General features: G+C 42.7%; 1 protein-coding gene across 1 annotated transcript; it reads right to left on the reverse strand.

Annotated features, from left to right (window-relative positions):
- Positions 1 to 328: 328 nt before the first annotated feature.
- Positions 329 to 17,689, reverse strand: BHMT (betaine--homocysteine S-methyltransferase). The gene is made up of 8 exons (XM_032847835.1): positions 17,558 to 17,689; positions 15,768 to 15,900; positions 10,673 to 10,791; positions 8,994 to 9,185; positions 8,484 to 8,631; positions 5,046 to 5,228; positions 3,559 to 3,787; positions 329 to 989 (listed from the first exon to the last, which is right to left on the reverse strand). The coding sequence occupies exons 1-8, from the start codon at positions 17,588 to 17,590 to the stop codon at positions 803 to 805; spliced, it is 1,224 nt and encodes a 407-aa protein (XP_032703726.1). The 5' UTR covers positions 17,591 to 17,689; the 3' UTR covers positions 329 to 802.
- Between the last annotated feature and the right edge of the window lie 2,585 nt (positions 17,690 to 20,274).

Consider the following 20,274-nt stretch of genomic DNA (forward strand, 5'->3'; position numbering starts at 1 on the left):
GTATTTAAGTGGATCCTGTTTGAGGCAGGATGGACAAAGCCTAGATACTGTTGCCTTCTTTCCCCTCCACCTTGGTCTGTAATGGGTCGGCAGGGAAGGGAGAACAACTTTTGAATGCTGAGAGGACGGCACTGGTCTTTTGATATTGATGATGTCTCGTGTGACTGATTTTATAAGAACAAACTTAAAGAAATAGCAAAGTCCTCGTGTCTGAAGTGTTCCGTAAGTGTTTTTCAAACTATTAAGTCATAAAATCCATTTGAAGGGTCTCAGCCAGCATGTTTTATCAGTGAGATAGGACGGAAAGGAATGGAATAGAAAATACCAAAATGGATCCCACATTTTATTTCAGTGCTTGTATGGTATGTGTTTTACTGGGTTATTAAACTTTTGTTTCTTAGTAAGGGTCATATTGAAAAGAACTTGAAAGTCACTTCCCTATAGCACTCTCTCTGTCACTGTCATGTCAGCTCATATCTCCTCCTCCTTACTAGCCTGCAAACTAACTAAAGTGGGAATGAATATCTGAGTTACTTTTCACTGGCCACAGTGATTTCCTTAATACCTTCTGTGTGGGATAGGGAACCTGTTTAAGATTTACTTCTCACTTTGCTTCTAAGTAAATTTCTAAAATATACTTTTTAAATTATCCAGGGCTATTTGTAGTTCTGTTTTGTTTAGCTACTACCAATTTTATACGTAGCCTGGCATTAACATAAGCATTCTTTTTAAACCATCTTTTCCTTATTTTGGGGAACTGTGGCCCAAACATAGAAGTCACCAAAAATGGCTTCCACGGAGGCTACTGGGCAGATTTAAGTTTCTGTTTTTCAAAGAGCTCTTTCAGCTGCTGCTCAGTTGTGGCTTCTTTCTGCTGCATCAGCTCAGCCGTTCCTTTGGTCACTCCCCAGGCGTCGGGCTTCGACATCGAAGGGTCGTATGGCCTGCCTGAGGCTACGCGAAGACTCTCCCAGTATTCCTTCCTGGCCCTGGGTGAACAAAGCACACCACATCGGACTCCTTCCTGAGTATCCATGTCTGTGTGTCACTGAGCTAGGAATACTTCCACAGAACTGGCTCCAGACTCTTGAGAGTGCGTCCACTAATACACATTTATTAATCTGGACTACAAGTTTTTGGGTTTTTGTTTTGAATATTTTATTTATTTATTTTGGGAGAGAGAGAGCTCGAGAGCATGTACGTGCACAAGCTGGGGGAGTGGCCGAGGCAGAGGGAGAAGCAGGCTCCCCGCTGAGCAGGGAGCCTGATGATGCGGGACTCCATTCCAGGACCCCAGGATCATGACCTGAGCCGAAGGCAGACACTTAACGGAGCCACCCAGGCATCCCTCAAAAAACATTTTTTTAAATTTAAGTTTTGGGGTGGGTGGCTCTGTGGGTTAAGCCTCTGCCTTCGGCTCAGGTCATGATCCCAGGGTCCTGGGATCGAGCCCTATTTCAGGCTCTCTGCTCAGCAGGGAGCCTGCTTCCTCCTCTCTCTGCCTGCCTCTCTGCCTACGTGTGATCTGTCAAATAAATAAAATCTTTAAAAAAAATTTAACTTTTATTTATTTGTTTTTAAAGATACATGTATTTGTTTCAGAGGGAGAGAGAGAGAGAATGAGTGGGAGAGGCTCAGTCGGTGGTGTCTGCCTTTGGCTCAGGCTCCTTTGCCTCATGCCAGGGTCCTGGGATTAAGCCCTGTGTGGGGCTCCTTGCTCAGCGGGGAGCCTCTCCCTCTCCCTCTGTGCTTCCTCTCTCTCTCTCTAAAATAAAAAGATAAAATCTTTTTTTTAAAGATTTTATTTATGTATTTGACAGACAGAGATCACAAGTAGGCAGAGAGGCAGGTGGTGGGGGGGGAGGGGGAAGCAGGCTCCCTGTTGAGCAGAGAGCCCGATGTGGGGCTCGATCCCAGGACACTGGGATCATGACCTGAGCTGAAGGCTTTAACCCACTGAGCCACCTAGGTGCCCCGATAAAATCTTTTTAAAAAATAATAATAAAAAAAGTGTTGGATGCTCAACCAACTGTGCCACCCAGTCACCCCTGAAATCATTTTTTTGAATACTTGCATAGGGATCAAAAGCTAAGAAATTAGGATAGGGACATTCCTATCCTACACTCCCCATCTTAACTTTCTGGCACTCTTCCTCACAAACCAGGTGAGCTCACAGCTGCTGCTCTTCTCAAACCCAGTATCACTTCTGCACATCTCACCCCACGGATCCAGCCTCCTCCTCCTCTCTATTTCACTGTCTCCTAGTTCAGACCTCATCACATCTGATATGGTTCTGGCAAAGGCCTCCCTTGCAGTTTTCCCTGTTTCATGTCCATTGATATTTGAGAACCTAGCCTTGGACCCCTTGATATCCTCCAGTGTGCTAAGGTCATACACAGCTCATGAGAACAAATAAAAGTCCGCCTCCTGGTCCTGAGGTGTGTCTTCTATCAAATTCTGTCTCTGATATTCCCACACTTCCGGTGTCTCCGTAGACCATCTCTTTCCACCTCTTGGTGCTTTTGTACAGGCTCTTCCCTTGTCCGGCAGTCTTGACTCATCCATCAGAATTCAGCTCAGGCATCTGCTCTCTTAGAAAGTCTTCACTAACCCTCCTTTGCCTTCTGCCCCCGTAAGCATTAGCTCAGACCCCACAGCACCCGTGCATGTCTTCGTACTTGAGCTTACTCTTCCAGTTTGAACTTCCCTGTTTCTCTCTCTGCCCACTAGACTGTTAACGCTTTGGGGACAGGGTCGTGCCTTGTTCTTGCTACATCAGCATCCACAGTAGGGTCTGATAGAGTTGGGCAGAGTCACTGTCAGCTGAACAGAGTGCAGCCACTCCTTCTGCATGGGTAGTCATCCTTCCTTCACCCCCTGCTTTATCTTGTGGCTAGTTAGCCCATCAAAACACAGCCCCCGTATCCCTTCTTCTAGAACGTCTTTCTGTTAGGCAGAGAGAGCCATTCTCTTCTCTTACTACTTTTTAAATCTCTGCCTCTACCAAAGCAGTTACTACGGTATAATCCACTGACTTTCTTAATAGTTTTCCCCAGTAGCCTATGTGAATCTCTGGGCGGCTCTTCATTTATTTTCCCAGTACTCTGCATGTTGCCTGATGCAAAGTCTGTTTATTGTTCATCTTCCTCACTGGAGTGTAAGCTCTGAGGGCAGAGACCTGTCTTACTCACCAAGGTCTTCCCAGCTCCAAGAGTTGTGCTTGGCACAGAACAGGCACTTAGTTAATATTTGTTACATTTAACTTAAATCTTAACAACCAGATAATTCAGAGTTGTTGAAGTTCCGCGGCATGGTACTATCCCGGAGCATGAAATCGCATTTCATAGCAACCTGCATTATTTATCTGTTAAATCTTAAAGCCTTCTCCAGAAATCACTATATAAGGTTACTCTGTAAACATTTCTGTGAAACAATTTAAGGGGGATAACTAAGTATCATCATGCAGCAAATTAGCTATATTCTTTGCTCTCACCTCACTTGGACATACTCACAATGGAAATGAGTTTGGTTTGACAGATACAGTTGAAAAGTTCTTACCTTGCTCTAATCCATGGTTTGGTGTGCATGTCCAAACCACTTCCCCAGCTGCCATGCTTTTCTGAAGCTGGTGGCAAAAATCCCCTTTCTGGGGCCAGCTCCTCTGCAATCGCCCGGATGTGGTAGGGCTCAAATCCACAGCACCCACCAATGTACCTGACCCCCAGGTTGTAGGCCTCTCTGGCATATTTTTGTATATCCCATCTGGTTGCAACTCTGGGCTCCAGTCCTATAATAAATGGAGTGAATTCTTCATTTAAAAAACTACTCAAAATAAATAGCCATAATATGCTTGTAATTTTCAACGGCTGAATTAAATAAGTTGTCAAGACCTATTTCTTAACTTTCAAAAACCATTAAGTAATTTGTGTCTACACATCGTCTTAAATGTTGTGGTAGCCAACCTTCAGATGGTTCCCAACGAACTGTGCCCTTTGATGTTCTCACTCAAGGACACTCAAGCATCACAGTGGAAAGGCCCATAAGCTAAAGTACTGAGGCCTCCACAAGAGACCACAAGAAGTGAACATCTGTTCCCGATAGCCAATTAAGAGAGCTTGGAAGTAGATTCCCTAGCTCCCTTTAGGCCTTCAGATGACTGCATACCTGACCAATATCTGGACTGCAACCCTTTAGGGGACCCTGAGCAAAAACTCTCCAGCTAGGCTGCTCCCAAATTCATGACCCATAGCAGCTCTGAGATATAATAACTATTTATTTTCTAAAAGTACTAATTTTTGCAATAATTTGTTCTATGGCAAAAACAGGGGACTTGCCATTCCTCCATGGTTCTTCTGCATGGGTTATTTTGTAATATCTTACTTTTCTGAGAGTCCCTATAAAATATAGTACCTTAGGACTATAGGACCTTAGAATGGAACAGACTGGCCAGACTCTGGCCCGGGTGACCTCTCTGGTTTGATTTTCAGGTAGACCCATACTTCCCAAACATGCTTTCTCCCTTTTCCCAGACTGCAAGTCTGCCCTTGCTTCATCTGCTTGGTCTCTTTGTTCAGATTTGTTACGTAGTGATCCTGTGATGGTATTGTCTCCTTCCCCCAAAACTCTATAGTATCTGAGCAACATTCAGAACAGGAGAAAAGTGTCTTAGACATAAATTGGTCTGTCCTTCTAATTTTTCTGGTGAGGAAACTAAGGTCTAGAAGAACTAATGGGTTTTACTAAGGTTATATGATTTGGCAATCGAGCTGGACCAGGGCCACTATCTCTGCCAATCTCACTTGGAAGGGCATCGTTTTTTTACCAAACTACAGGTAAAAGGTTTAGAGGTCTTTTTTGCCTGCTGGTTCTATCTTTTCCTTCTGCTGTGGTCCAGTAAATCAAGGAGCTGTCTGTAGGGAGGGAAGCTGGGGGCAAGAGATGAGACATGCTGCCATTTGTTTACTATGAGAAAGCTCTATGGCTACAGTTAGGGAAATCTGTCCAACATCAAGACACTGAGATGATTTATAAAATGTCTGTCTTACCAAAGGGGAATTCTGGTAGGTCGATAAATCCCTGTTTGTTGCAGTCAGGAGTGTGGTAGGCCAACGGCTGACTCATCAGGTGAGCTTTTAGTCGGGCAGCCTCCAAGCCTTCTTTCATGAGCTTCACTGTTTGTAAACTGATTGTGGGGTCAAAATGGCAGTTCACGCCAACGATGGACGCTCCTGCAAGTGGGAAGAACAGTTTAGCTTTAGGGGTTCATCAGACAGGTAGGCTCAGCTCTCCTCCCTTAATTAGGGAGCTTTTATTTGGAATAGTGAATTGTAAATACAGCCTTTGGTTCTTGCTTCCTTGCAAACCTGTCTTAGGTTCAGGTGGGGATGATTGCTAATAGGCAGCAAGGGCTCTCCGTGAAAGGTGTTTTGAAGAATCTGTTAAAATGGAAGTGTCATTTATGCACACTTGGTTGTCCCACCTTTTTTCCAGAAACTCATTATTAGAGTTTTTTTAACTCCACATTTTAGATGTCAATTTTTCAGTCTTGGATACAGTAATTTTCCAACACTCCCAGCTGCTCGATTGCACCTGTGGTTATCATACCATTCATTTGGGGAGCAATGTTTCCTTTTATTGGGCCAGTTTACTAATATCACTAATCCAGATTCCAGGAGCTGCTAAGTTGATGCCATAGGTCATGGTATCCAGTGTTCAGTGACAAGCATCTCAGTAGTCCTCATTGTGCTGGGTGACAGTTTGCTCCTTCATTCTTGTTCCAGTCCTGCCTCCTGTTATTCCTCTGAATTTTTTTTTTCTTTTTTTTGTCAAGAGCACCAATGACCTCAACCTTGGCAAGGCCAGCAGTTGCTTCTCTGTTCTCATCTTACTCGATGTCTCAGCAGCATTCAATCTACTGGACCATCCTCTCTTTCATCAACACTCTCCTTCTCTTGGCTTCTCATGCTCTCTAGTGTTACTCCTACCTTGCTGGCTGCTTTCTTTGGATGTTAGGTGCTGAGCCCCTGCTCATGGCTGAACCTTTCAATCCTTCATTGTCCCAGGATCTCCGTGAGCCATCGTCTCTTCACCTCTCCTTCCTTTCCAGTCCCAGGGCTCTTGGGATCCAGAACTAGATCCAGAACTCTCTAATTTTCTCTCTTTAAGCCGGAATTTTCCCTTGGGTCCCAGACTCATATATTTAACAGCTTACTTAACATCTTCACATCTTCACTTGGATCTTGAGTACCTTTTCTCTTTCTTCTCCTTCTTTTTTGTCTTTTTAAATTTTTTTTTTATTTTTTTGATGTTCTGCTGCCAGAGTTTCTCTTTCCTTTCTTGACTTCATTACACTAATGAATTAATCATAGGTTGGCTACTGTTAGGTATAACTGTCCTTCTAAGGGGCTGTAGAGAAATAAAAACATAGGACATAGTCCCTGACATCAAGGATCTCATAATTTAGCACGGGGCTTCCAAAGGTTTGCTCCATGAGAGTAGGCTCTGAGATCGATTTAGAAAGTAGCTATTTAATCTGTCCCTTTCTTGGAGACTACCAGTATATATAAACATATGAAAGACTCAGAAATTCTGTGTATTGTTCCAATTTTAGTATGTGTGCAGCCTAAGTGAGCAGTAAGGCCCTGAGAAACTCTGTTTATTGGTTTAATACAGCATTTTCTCTCTTATTTTTTATTTTTTATTGTGTTATGTTAGTCACCACACAGTACATCATTAGTTTTTGATGTTGTGTTCCATGATTCACTGTTTGCATGTAACACCCAGTGCTCCATGCAATCATGCCCTCCTCAATACCCATCACCAGACTCACCCACCTCCCCACCCCCCTCTTTTATTTTTAAAGATTTATTTATTTGAGAAAGAGAGAGACCACATGAGCAGGAGGAGCAGAAGGAGAAGGAGAGAGAATATCAGACTGACATGGGGACTCCCATCTTACAACCTTGAGATCACGACCTAAGCTGAAACCAACAGTTGGATGCTTAAGGGACTGTGCCACCCCGGGGCCCCTAATACAGCATTTTCTAAATGTATTTCACTACAGAACCCTACTAATGTTCTCACAGATTAGAAAATGTTAACCAAGGATATCCCAAATGTGTGGTATAAGTAGAAAGAGTTCGTTTGCTGAGAGGAGGGCATGTTCACTTGTACCCAGTGCTGTGCTAGGCATGGGGCTGCTCAGCAATGAGCCCAACATAGTCTCTGCCCTCTTTGATCTTACAGTTTCGAGAGTCAGACATTAAAGAGATAAACAAATAAGGCAAATGGCAAGTGCTACAAAGAATATAAATAGGGTACGCTGATGTCAAACACTGTGGCCTCCTACCTTGAATGGAATGGTCAGGGAAGAATTAGATGCAGGCCAAGAATCTCTGCCAGTTATCAACGGGGTGATGAAAGCCTTCTCTGGTCTTTTTGAAACAAGTTAACTTGCTTCTTCCCCTCCCCCCATATTTATATTTCCGGTAAAAAGTTAAGATTATTTAGTTTCATTCCTAAATCTAATTGTTATTATTAATGACAAGTATGAAGTGACTTTCATGAAATATCAGGAGTTGGATAAAAATCAGAGATCAAACATAGCCAGTCAAAATCTCCCCATTCCACAGAATGAGCTGGGCTCTTCACTAACATAGAACAACTCCTTGCATTAAAAATGAGGCCGCTTTGAAAACAATCTGTGAGTTTTCCCTTATTGAAATGAAACCCAGTGTTAAGAATGGAAATTACTTGGGCACCTGGGTGGCCAAGTAATCTAAATCTAAAAAAAAAAAAACAAATGGAAATTACTTAAAAAGATAAATTACATGGCCCCTATTTCATACCAAAAAATTTTTTTTTCTAAAGATTTTATTTATTTATTTGACAGACAGAGATCACAAGTAGGCAGAGAGGCAGGCAGAGAGCGAGGAGGAAGCAGGCTCCCCGCTGAACAGAGAGCCCGATGTGGGGCTTGATCCCAGGACCCTGGGATCATGACCTGAGCCGAAGGCAGAGACTTAACCCACTGAGCCACCCAGGCGCCCCATACCAAAAATTTTTTTGACTTATTATACCAATTGCAAAAAGCAAAGCATATCAAGAATTTATGAAAAGGGGGAAAATTCTGTAAAGAAGGCAAACTGACTTAAAAGTTACTGTCTTAAAACCTCAAGTTAGGGTTAAAATAAAATGCACTTTTTCCTCAAGCTCCTTTTGAATTACTGAAATTCTTCCTGTTTCTAGGTGTGATACCTTGGTCTAGTTGCCACTTTCAGAACACTGGTATGTGTGTATGTTTTTTTTTAGTTTTACTTTTTTTCTCTTTAGGAGTCAATAGTGATATTATCAGTACTCCCAGGAAAGCACATTAATGGCTTTCCTTTTAACAAAACAAGTATATAATGATTCGTAGGTGGGCCTGTATTTGTACGTAGTTTTCAAAGACTCCCTAATTCAAACTGGTCAAAATCCATCATCACCTGCTTTAACCAGGCGCACTGCACACTCGCCGGGGCTCACGCCGTGCAAATCCCCCTCTGGGCCGATGCACATGGTTGCTGCCACGGGTTTCCCAGATGTCTTCAAGGCTTCCACTGCCCACACAGCCTCTTCAACATGCTCGAAATACTGAAATAAGATCAAATTAAGGTACTTTTTATCTCGTTTCTCCTGAACGATTAGAAAACTTATTTTACTGTGTAATAATTATCACTAAATGACTAGTCTTCCAACTTTGAGTTGTGACCCATTAGCATTTTTTAAATGGAATAGAAGGGTAATTACTGTGAAGTGCAGTCAAAAGGTTTGAAGAACACTTCATTAGATTAACTGAATCAAATTCAGTAGAAGCCCTAAACTGGAAAAAAGATTTAAAAACTAAATATTTACTAACCATGATTGGCAACTATCCCACATGTTCCTCAGGAAAGCACAAGGTAGAGAAAATACACGAGCTGCGATGTCTCATCTTTGATCATATATTTGTTTACCTCAGCAATCAAGAAGTCCACATTCTTCTTCGAAAAGACCTCTAACTGTTGCTGAAATACTTTTTTAACTTCCATTTCACTCTTGCAGCTGAGGTACGAAGGCGTTTGACTCACGCCTCCTGCCACCAAAGCGTCTCCCTCATCAGCCACTTGCCGGGCAATATCACAAGCAGCTTCATTGACTTTCTGCCCCTAAAATGAGTGAAATAGGATGTATCTACATTTTCATGCAGAATTGAAACCAAATTATTATTCAAATGTCCACATCTCAGTTGGATGTTACCATGGAGAGTTCTAGGAGATGATAGTGATAGAATAGTTCAATTTACCAAGCTGAGCAATTTGCAGTAACACCACCACCAACAGTAATGAAAACAATAAATCTAATGATGGTATCTAGGATATTACATACAAAAGCTCTGTGAGAGGATAAAAATCTTTACATAAAAGGATCTGGTATCTTCCAGTGTCTAAGTGGCACTTAGAAGAATACTTAGCAGATAGTGGTGATGATGATGATTATTTGCTCTCAAGATCAATGAGAATAAATGTAATTAAGATGACTACAGAATTGGGGCACCTGGGTGGCTCAGTGGGTTAAAGCCTCTGCCTTCAGCTCAGGTCATGATCTCAGGGTCCTGGTATCAAGCCCCGCATCAGGCTTTCTGCTCAGTGGGGAGCCTTCTTCCCTCTCTCTCTGCCTGCCTCTCTGCCTACCTCTCTGCCTACTTGTGGTCTCTCTCTCTCTGTCAAGTAAATAAATAAAATCTTAAAAAAAAAAAGATGACTACAGAATTCATGACTTATCATCATTATGTATTTTCTTAATTAACGGATGCATATATTGCAAGGTATTTTCTAATTACTTAGACATTAAAAATTGACACTTGTCTTCAATAAACCCCAGTGCTGTGGCTCACACAGACTCATGCTATTTTAGAACTTGGTCTTTTAGACTGCCTTTTAGAGCTCAGTCAGTGAAACCTCTGACTCCTGATCTCAGCTCAGGTCTCAATCTGATGGTTGTGAGTTCAAGCCCTGTATTGGGTTCCATGCTAGGCATGGAGCCCACTTAAAAAACAAATGAACAAAAAGCTTCTTTTTCATTATAAGGATTGAGAAATTGTCACTTTGATGGTGTAGGTAAATGGTTTGCCCAACATGATACAGTTGATTATAGCTGACTCAGGAAAGTTCCAGGATCACTGTGCCCTTCCTTGTGTCTTTGACCTTTCCCTACATTTCCCCACATTAAAAAACTGTAAGGATGTAAGAATTTGTCAGGATACCCACTCAGCAACTTAGGATGACTGGGAGAATCATTAATCATTAACTACCTCTTCTTTGATATGCTTCATTAAATGCCTTTCTGTCAATTTTGGGAACTCCACCTAAAACCTAAAGAGAGTTATTCACACATATCTCATTTCTGTATTATCTAAAAACTATATTCTGAGTGACTGGGAAAATGTTCTTTTTATAAAATGCTAGTGAGATATAGCAGGTGTTTATTTTTGTCAGAAGAATTAATGCGCAAAGTAAGAAATCAGCAATCCTGTATCACACATATCCCATTTCTGTATTATCTAAAAACTCAACATTTTTCTCTATGAGAACTTTGATGATGACATGTATGTCTACTGTGCCCATCTAAGAATGCCAGGTATGGCTTTACTCACAGATATTTTCTCTGCAACATAGTTTCCCCTGTTCTCCAGCTTGTCTTCACTTGCATAAAAGGTGAAGGTTTGCATGACATTGGATCCAGCTCTGAGGAACTCTCGATGAAGCTGGCGAACTGGGAGATTGGTTGAGGAAGGTTATTCATGACTATCAGTTTATAACCCATGATGCTTGCAAAAGGCTACCAGATAAACAGCTAATGAAAATATCTGCTTACATTCTTTGCCTGGCATCGCACATCCTGAGAGCAAACGAGAAGCAGATCTGGAGGCTCTTGTTATGAAGGAGAGATTATTTCTACCATGGATGTGGGGTGAAAGGAAGAGGGAGCTCCCACAGAGGAGGAATCATTTAACGTTTTTGCTGGGCAGAGGTGGAGAAAAGATTCCTTACAGAGGACCTGAACAAAAAGGAGGAGGCAGCAATAGGTTTGGCATTGGGGGTGCAGCAGGTAGTGTCAGCAGCTGAAGTTGAGGATGTGTCAGAGAATTAGTAGGAGATGCAGGTGGAGAGGGGGTACTGGGCCTGCAGAGTACAAATGGCCTAACACATCATCCCAAGGATCCTAGGCTTCAAACCGCAGGTATGGGGAAACACCAGTACTTTGTAAAAATATGAATGATGTGATTAGCTCAGTGTATTTGAAAGATAATTCTGGTAACTGAGTGGAATAAGAATTAAAGGAAGGGTCATAAGCATAGGTCCATGGATAAATGCCAAATGGTAAAGCTTTCACCGCTAAAGAAAATATGATGGGGCATCTCCCCCCATATAACCAATTATATTCAATTTAAGGAATTAACCTTTGCTCTAAAATAGTGGTCCTAAACTCTGATTGCCCATTAGATACCCTGTAAGCTTTTTAAAAATAATGGATGCTGGGGTCCAATTCACAGATATTTTAATTTAGTTGGAAACTGATTCTTAGCTTACATTTTATTGAGAACCGCCACTCTGAGTGACTGGGAAAATGCTCTTTTTATAAAATGCTAGTGAGACTTAGCAGGTGTTCGTTTTCATCAGGAAAATTAACTAAAGTAAGGAATCAGCAATCCTGTATCAGCCCCTGAATCTATTTTGAAATTTCATTGGCTTTTCAAAGCCAAAGATCTGGGAGTGACTACATTAGAGGCTAGGAAATTTTTAGGACAGTGGAGTTCCTAGCCCTTTAGTCTGGCACGTTTGCATCCCAGGGGCCTAGTGGAGTGCAGAGCACATAGGAAGCTCAGTGTGGTTTTTAAAGGAACAAGTCAGTGAGGCCAGAAAGCTTCTGAATTTCAGAAAATGGGTTTCTAAGCATGCTATCTCTAGTTCTGAGAGGGAACTTAAAAGCGTGCCTAATGTGGAAGCTTCAGACTTGTTTTAATTAACAACAGAACCAATGAAAGACATTTTATTCGGAGTCCCTGTTCATGGATCAAACACAGAGCTGCTGTGGCTGGAGCGGGGTGAAGGGCCTATCGATGAGGTTCTTGTACACTAGGAGGAAATGGATTCTAAACAGGAAGTCCAACCAGCTGGTCCTTGGGTGGATTTCCAGGGACTGTGTTAAAAAGCCCTGGAATGGTGTGCAAATTGAGCATATGTATATTTTACACTGCATTTTACACCCTTTTATTAGATTTTCCCAGAGGGCAGTGGCCCAACTCCTTGCTCTTAATCGATCTGGTTATTCTACGGTGCTTCTTAAAGCTGCAGTGCTTCTCAAAGTGTGACCCAACTGAGACTCACCTGGGGGCAATTAATAAGAATTAAGATTCCCCAAGCCCCTCCAGATTCAGCAAGCCTGAATTCTTTGCTGAATTATATGCTGATTCCACTGGGTGCAAGAACTGCAATTTTTGGCATAGACTTTAGTAGGACAATTAGTCCACTTAAATGAGCCCAAAATACTCAAGAAACAGATGGCCAAGAGATAAATGTGCTGTTTCTGTATTAAGAAAGTCAAAGTCAGTATCAGAGCAGTTTTTCTTGAACTCCTCGAACGTATAACTTTAAAAAAAGGTAACTTGTAAGATTGAAGCTTGTGTTTAAAGCACAATCTTATTTTATTTACATGGCGGAGTTTCCACCAAAGTACCTTATTGTTAATACCAGTTTCACCCGAGAAATATTTCACTGAACTTAACCCAGCAAGCAGACCTTAAGAAACAAACCGCAGATATATTTTAAATTCTCATTCTTGGATGTTAATTATTCTATTGTGTTCCTTAAAGCCCTTTAATGCAACACTTCTCAAAGTGTGGTTCACCTTGCTATCACCTGGGGACAGTTATAAATTTGTAGGTTCCTTGACCCACTCACAGACCTAATGAATCCAAATTTCTAAGTGAAGGCTGGGAATCTATCATTTTTAATAAACTGCTGGTGCAATGAAAATTTGAAGACTACTGTTGTTTTAGCTTCCCAAGCCTACTGAATTCTCTTTTCCTTTCCTTCCTTCCTCCCTCCACAACTGCCTGCCTGCCCCTCCCTTCCTCCTTTTCTTCCTTCCTTCCTTCCTTCCTTCTTTCCTCCCTTCCTCTTTCTTTCTTTCCTTCTTTTAGGGCAGAACACAGTATTATTTCTACTTTTATTTGGAAATATAAAAGTTGTGTATATTTGCCAGGCTTCATGGTGTGACTGTAGCTCTTTTACTTTGAATACAATTCAGAGCTAGTGTGATTTAAACACAAAATTTCTATACTTCTCCAGCAGAAATAGATACATTACAACCAAGACACTATCAAGAGAAGATACAATGGATTTAATAATAGACTTGTAGTGTTTCACATTATCAGGCAGTATTTTAACGACTTTACATATAACTTATTTAAATCTCATAACTATCTTATGAGATAGATGTCAATATTATCTCAGTTTTATAGAAGAGGAAACTGGGTCCCAGAGAAGCTGAGTAATTTCCCCATGGCCACACAGCCTAGTGGCTGTCAGAATTTCATTCAATTAGTCTGGATCCAGAATCTGTTTGCTTAACCTTAAAGCTGTACTGTCACTTTATAGGCTTTGTTAGTTTCTGTCCTTTATCACTGAGTTCACTGAAATACACTCTTTACTCTTAACTCTTTAATAAACATTAAAGACGGCTCTTCAACTTGGGTAATATTCATAAGAACTTCCTCCAGTTTCCTCTAAGTCAGCTTCTTTCAGTGTTGGCTACTGATGGCTGTTGGCTGAGACATCTCTAGGAAGTACCCTTGGCCAAAGGGAGCTTCCTTGCAAAGGGCTAAACCCTCTCCTGGGAGAGGGGAGAGTTGGTAGTTTGGATACAATGCTTGGTCTCTTAATAGGGAGAGAGCAAAGGTCCAGCTCCCTTGCCTCAATTTGGGACTACTCTGAAGGGCCTATCCAAATCCAGAGCTTCCTGAGGGACTGGCCAAATTGTTGTCTTTAACAACTGCATCACAGTGTAAATGCACTTCACATTAAAACTCCTGAGCACAGGGTGCCTGGGTGGCTCAGTAGGTTAAAGCCTCTGCCTTTGGCTCAGGTCATGATCCCGGGGTCCTGGGATCGAGACCCGTTTCGGGCTCCCTGCTCAGTGGTGCTCACTGCTTACCCCCCTCTCTCTGCCCGCCTCTCTGCCTACTTGTGATCTCTGTCAAATAAATAAAGATCTTTAAGCAAACAAACAAAAAAAGACTCCTGAGCACAAATCTCCACTTCTGGCCAACTGGCAATGAGCCCCTACCTCGTGATGGGTGTTAGAGTCCCCAGCATGCTCTAGGGGTACAGTTGTTTCAAAACTCATGTGTGGTGAACTGGAATGAGATGTCCTTAGAAGGGAATGTACTAGCAGGTGCAGTAGCTCAGATGGTTGAGAAGTTCAGAGGCAGTAGTAATTATAAGGACTTTAGAATCAGATGGCTATTGTTGGGTACAACTAACATACTAGAGAAAGACAGTGAAAGGTTAAGGGTGATTCATCACCAAATTAAAGCCAAGTATGAAGGGTGGCATAACAAGAAGCTCACCTTTTGTAGCTAGAGAGCAGAAAACGCTGAGGATCTGGCCCCGGACTAAATTATATAGGGAGCAGAAAGTCAGAGAGGGTGAATTCTCAACCAGGCAAGCCTTCTATTGCCAAAGTCAGGGCCTGATTAGGAAGATACGGGTCCCTGAGATTGGGATGAAGACATATAGGTGGAGTCACTTATGAACCTCAAAAACCTAGATCCCCCTTGAACCCTCTGGGCCTGCAGAAGTGGCCCATTTCTCCCTTTAAAGGGTAATGCTTCCTACTTGGTTTAGGCTGATAAAACCCTTGTAAGACAGCATTATCTCCCTCATGTGCCATCTCAGAACCCCTCTTGGCACTTTACCATAAAAGATTTGTGGTCAAAAAAGTGAAGTGAGAATAGGCTGTGTGGGTATAGGTGCAAGGTAGGTAGACAGTTCAATTTAAATAGGATGGGACGAGTATACAATGGATTTAATGAGTTGGGAAATATACAGTGGAGGAGAGCATATCTACAAGAAGTGATTGTTACTGTAGGTAAGGATGGATGATGAACACATGGGGTGAGAATGGATTAGAAATGCTAACATGGAAGGGATGAAGGACTGAAAATATTGATGAGGTTGAGGAGTGGGAGAATTAGAGTGAGCAGAAAAGATAGAAGGTGGTTGTCAGAGTGGGGTCTTTGTAATTGAGATTTCAGGAGTAGACGGTGGTGATGGCAAGGTCTAGGAGTGTGTTGCTGAGGTGAAGGATGGAGGAAAAATAGAGTTGGAGATGAGGAGGAGATCAAGGCACTGACAGGAAGAGTCCTAGATAGACCATCTGCATGGATATCGAGGTCACCCAGAGAGGTAAGGGAGGGAGGAGCAAAGAGGAAGGCGGTGAGCCAGCTTCTAGACTCACCTAAAGTGAAGGGCAGGAACCAAGAGGTGGATATAGGTGATAGCAACAAGGAGGACCACTGTGGTCATTCAATGTGTGAGTCTGTCCTTACATACCTAGCACAATGCCCAGCAGGCAATAATAAATGTTGGGAAATGTACCATAAATGGATCTGTTTGATGGTATGCTCCTAGACTGGTCATTGCAGTGCTCTTTCATGAGAACTTAGAATAGAGTTATGCACCAACCTGCTTCTGGGTGTTCCACAGCAGCCTCTGGGGTCCAGGGGCCTGCTTTCACGTAGCCCCTCTTCTCCAGTGCGAAGACAAACCCTCCATCTCCAATCACAACTTCTCCAGAGTTTAAACGTTCTAGGATGCCCTAAAATTATAGAAAGGAGTTACTTGAGTTTTGAAAACAATTTTCTATTTTTAGTACTTTGGTTATCATATTCTTGAAAAGAATGATTTCCTTAGAATTATCAGAAAGTACATATATTTATAAATTCATGACTATAAGGCAAACAATCAGAATGCTCACATAATGAAAATATGTGTATACATGTACTGAGGGTGAGGCTCTTTCAGAACACATCAAAGAATTTAAAAATTTTATCTTTTATTTTGATTTTTTAAAAAAGATTTTTAAATGTATCTATCCATCTCTCGGTCATCTATCTATTTAGAAGGAGCATGAGCAGGGAGGGGCAGAGGGAAAAGGAAAGAAAGAATCCCAAGCAAGTTCCTCATCCAATGCAGAGCCCCATATGGGGTTTAATTTCATAATCCTGAGGTCATGACCTGAGCCAAGACCAAAAGTGGGAAGCTTCACAGACTCAGCCACCCAAGCACCCCAGAACACATTAAAGTATTTTGAAGAATATGGTGGAAGAATGTTACCGTTGAAGAAATATGTACAGAAGAATTAAAAGAAAAGGTTTGATTGTAGAGCCTCAAATGAATACTTAGGCACACATTCTTAAAATGGTGAAAGCTAGTGTTCTTATTCTGTTGGTAAGGAGTCCTTACGGTTGTCCTTGATCCCCGGCTGTCTCCCTGGGGGCCTCTGTCAGCCGGGTGGGGGGCACTTTGATACCCCCGGGTCAAGTATATTTCCTCCTCCCTTGCCTCTTTTCCCACCAGCCCAACCATATAGCCCTGAAGTTGCTCCATCTGTCTGCGCCATGCATCTATCCTCCTTCCCCTCCCAATCTAGATGAAGGCCGACAGTCTGGACATTCATCCCAGCTAGGAAAGAGAGAGGATTGTCATTAATCAGGTGTTGGAGCTGCTGGGTTTTTGGTTTTTAAATCTTATTAACAGCCCTTACTCAGTATCTTAGAGCCTCTCTATCCGTTTTTGTTTTGTTTTGTTTTGTTTTCTGAGGCATGAATGGTACATTTTGTTGTGATCGCAGAAGCCAAGCTGGGGTTAAAAACTTACCATGGCCTAACCAACGCGTGAGCCTTGGAGCTGCGGCGGGACTGGGACGCCTGCACGCAAGAACCGGGCAGGGAGGCGACCCCGGGACTCCGCTGCACCCGTCAGGGCGCGGGCAGGAAACTGTCGGACTCCGGGCCGCGCGCCTCCCTGGCCCGCCCGCGGACGGCGCAGAGGGGCGTGCACGGCCGTGCGGGCACAGACGCGGGGTGGCCAGGGCGCGCCCTGAGGAACCCCCTACTCCCACCGCTGTAGGGAAGGAAAGTAGTGTGTTTGGGTCTAGGAGCCGCACTTCTGGGGGAGTGCTGTGGTGTTGGGATGCTGGACTCAGAAGATGTTGGGAGTCGTGGAGTTCCGGGGGTGTCCTCGAGTCCGCGGTCACGTAGATCTAGGGCGCGCTCGGGATATGGGCAGGGGAGTTGGGTGGAGCTCAGAGGCACCTTGGGAGCCTGCCCGAGAAGTTCTGAGGGCACCTTCTGGTCACAGCCGGGGTTCGAGGACCCCTCTGAGCTTCCTGAGGCTGGGGTGTGGGGCCGGTGGGCCGAGACGGAGAGCGCCCGCTGGGATGGAGAACGCCCTCGGGTGCCCCGCAGACTCACCCTCTTGGCCTTTTTGCCCCCAACGGGTGCCATCTTCGAGGTGTCCAGATGGCTGCTAGGCACGGATGCGGACCGACGAGGGGAGTATACCCCGCGCGTAGCTTGGAGCTGCCCCACTGTCGCGGCCGGGCTCTTTATACGGTGCCTGAGTGCGGGGTGGGTTTCCCCAGCCTTGGCGCGGCCAACGCGGGCCTCGCTTGAGAAACACGCCTCCCGGACTTTTTTTTATTGAGGCCGGCGGTTAGTTGGGAACTTGCCCTGCGGAGATGATCGAGACTGTTATCTCAAATCGGTGAACACACAAGGCAAGTAAAATAAGAAAAAGTAATAATGAGGTTGCCCCTCGCTCAGGTTTCTACCTTACCTGTGCAGGATCCCTCCCATTCTCTGCCCCCGCCCCCCTCCCACTGTTTAGAGGGGTCCCGACCCTGATTTATTTCTCTCTTGCAGGGCTCTTGCACAGTTACCCACTTAAGACACGGGAGGAGGCCCCTAAGAATTCTATACATGCACAAATAGGTGTCAAAGGCCAGGATACAAGGTTACTGAATGAGATTGTGTCCTCCAAGAACTTCGGTCTATAAAGTGTGATCTGTGGACAATATATCGAGCAGTTTCATAACCGTTCACAGATCGTTCACAGAACGGTCTCTGATACGAACTCTGAATTAGTGGGTATGTTCCGAATGACCTTCTGCTCTTATATTCAAAAATGCCGTGCAGTTTCTAATAATGCAGTAGTTTCTAGTAAGAATATCTTTGCATTATTTAATCAGGACGGACTTCTAACGTCTATATATCATAGTGGAGATATATACCTTAGCCACTTCAAAATTCAGTTCAAAAACTGTGTGTAAAAGCCTATAGGCACCAGAAAAGCTGGAAAGAGATAGAAATGGTAACAGCAGTTATTTGACGATAGTGGGCTTATGGTGTGCTCTGTTTTATTCATATATTTTACTATATTTTCCCAAATATGTTTACAACGAGAACACATACATTTTGAAATAATAAAAAATATTACTTTAAAAAATGTACAGCATGACTGTAAATATTCTAGAGGACAACTAAAAATTTTGAGAGTTTGGAACCTTTTACCCAAATAAAAGCACACAAGGAAATTTTCTATGTGGAGCAATAACTTCCGTTTCAACATATGCAAAGAAGAGAATTACTGTAACAAAGGATGAATTAGTAGAAATGTAGTTTCTACGGTGATGTGCACTCGAGATACAACTGAGAAAGGAGAAAAGTCCTTTTTGTTGTGATAACTGTCAAGTTAAAATAAAAAAAAAAAAGTATGGATGATGGATGCATATATGGTAATTTAAATAATGCAGTGTTTCAGTTGCCCAGCAAGGATGAGTAGTGAGGTAATGTCATCCTTCCCAATGCTTTTTTCGACCATTAAAGCAATGGAGTGTCTGAGTAGCTAATAGTTTATTTAATCCATTAACTACTTATAGTTGTACCCTGATGAGTATTGGAGAAAAGAACACGTTCCCAAAGAGCCTAGCCGTGGCTGCAGGGAGTAGATGTAGTGGTGGGTACCAGACGCCAGGGGGCGATATCAGGGCTCTGAGAGAAAGCTGAATGCAAACAATTCTCAATTTCACTGTTCCAAATTTAGCAAAACTTAGGAGAGATTTTAAAGTATTAGCATTTAATTTAAAAACGAATTGTGAATTTTTACTACATAATATAGACACATGGCAAAATTTTAAAAAATCATTCCCCAGCTGCTCTTCCCAGCCCAAGTCCTCCCAGGAGGTAACCATTATTCCCTATTCTTCCAGAGGAACTCTGTATGCTTATCTATACATGTATAGATAAGGATTTGTATATAAACATAGGAAATTTTAATTATTTAAACACTTGTCCACCTCCAACTTTTCTAAAATAATTTATGGGCAGTTGTTGAAATATTTTTGTTTTTTCCACACCTTCTCAGTTTGCTATCCTACCTCCCTATTCCCATCCCAATTAGGGCCATCAAACAGAATTCAGTCACCTAGTAGTTCCACAGTTGATAATAATATCCACAGTTCACTGTTTACTATGTGCCAGGCACTATATTAGGCCTTTTACATACACGGTATTATTTACTCCTCACAACTCTGTGAGGTCGGCAACCCCACTTTGCCCTCAAGAACTATGAAGTCAGAAAACTAGAGCAGTTATCAGTGTGACTTCTAAATTTCCTTTGCCCCATTCCCAAAGGACTAAGTCCATTTTCATACCCCCTGGGGAGTGAGTTCTGTAATAGCTGTTCTTGGGTGGCTGCCCATGTTCTCTGTTCTTTGCTAGAGCAATGAGATGACCAAGGTCGAAACACTGAAGTCTTTGGCCTCTTCCAAAGCTGTTTAGGATTAAAAGTAAATCCCAAAGGGAAGAAGGAGGGTTAGAGCTGGTGATCCATCCTGAATCTTCAGATTTATGACCTTCAAACGGAAGTTGTCCTTCTGTCTTCTGCTGGTGCTTTGCTCTTCTTAAAACCCCTTCATTCATTCAATATACCTTTAAACGTTTCACTCATACAATGTTTCAAACACCATGTTTGGTGTTTGAGGTAAAGGAAGTAATGTGATAACTCCTCCTTTTTTCCAAGGGAGAGATAGATGCCATCTCATGAAACAGGTAAAGTTAAAAGGTCCCCTTTATCAATATGTAGATGGGAAAATGTCAGGACTTCATTTTCCATTCAATTGGGATCATCT

Source organism: Lontra canadensis, unplaced genomic scaffold (genome assembly GCF_010015895.1).
Source record: "Lontra canadensis isolate GAN:19392208 unplaced genomic scaffold, GSC_riverotter_1.0 scaffold4, whole genome shotgun sequence".
NCBI lineage: Eukaryota > Metazoa > Chordata > Mammalia > Carnivora > Mustelidae > Lontra > Lontra canadensis.

Excerpts from the sequence above, each read along its gene's own strand:
- BHMT (XM_032847835.1), bottom strand. The coding sequence starts at position 17,590 with ATGGCACCCGTTGGGGGCAAAAAGGCCAAGAGG. Across the intron at positions 15,901-17,557 it reads GGGGCAAAAAGGCCAAGAGG|GGCATCCTAGAACGTTTAAA; the intron begins GTGAGTCTGCGG and ends CTATAATTTTAG. Across the intron at positions 8,632-8,993 it reads TGGACTTCTTGATTGCTGAG|TATTTCGAGCATGTTGAAGA; the intron begins GTAAACAAATAT and ends ATCTTATTTCAG.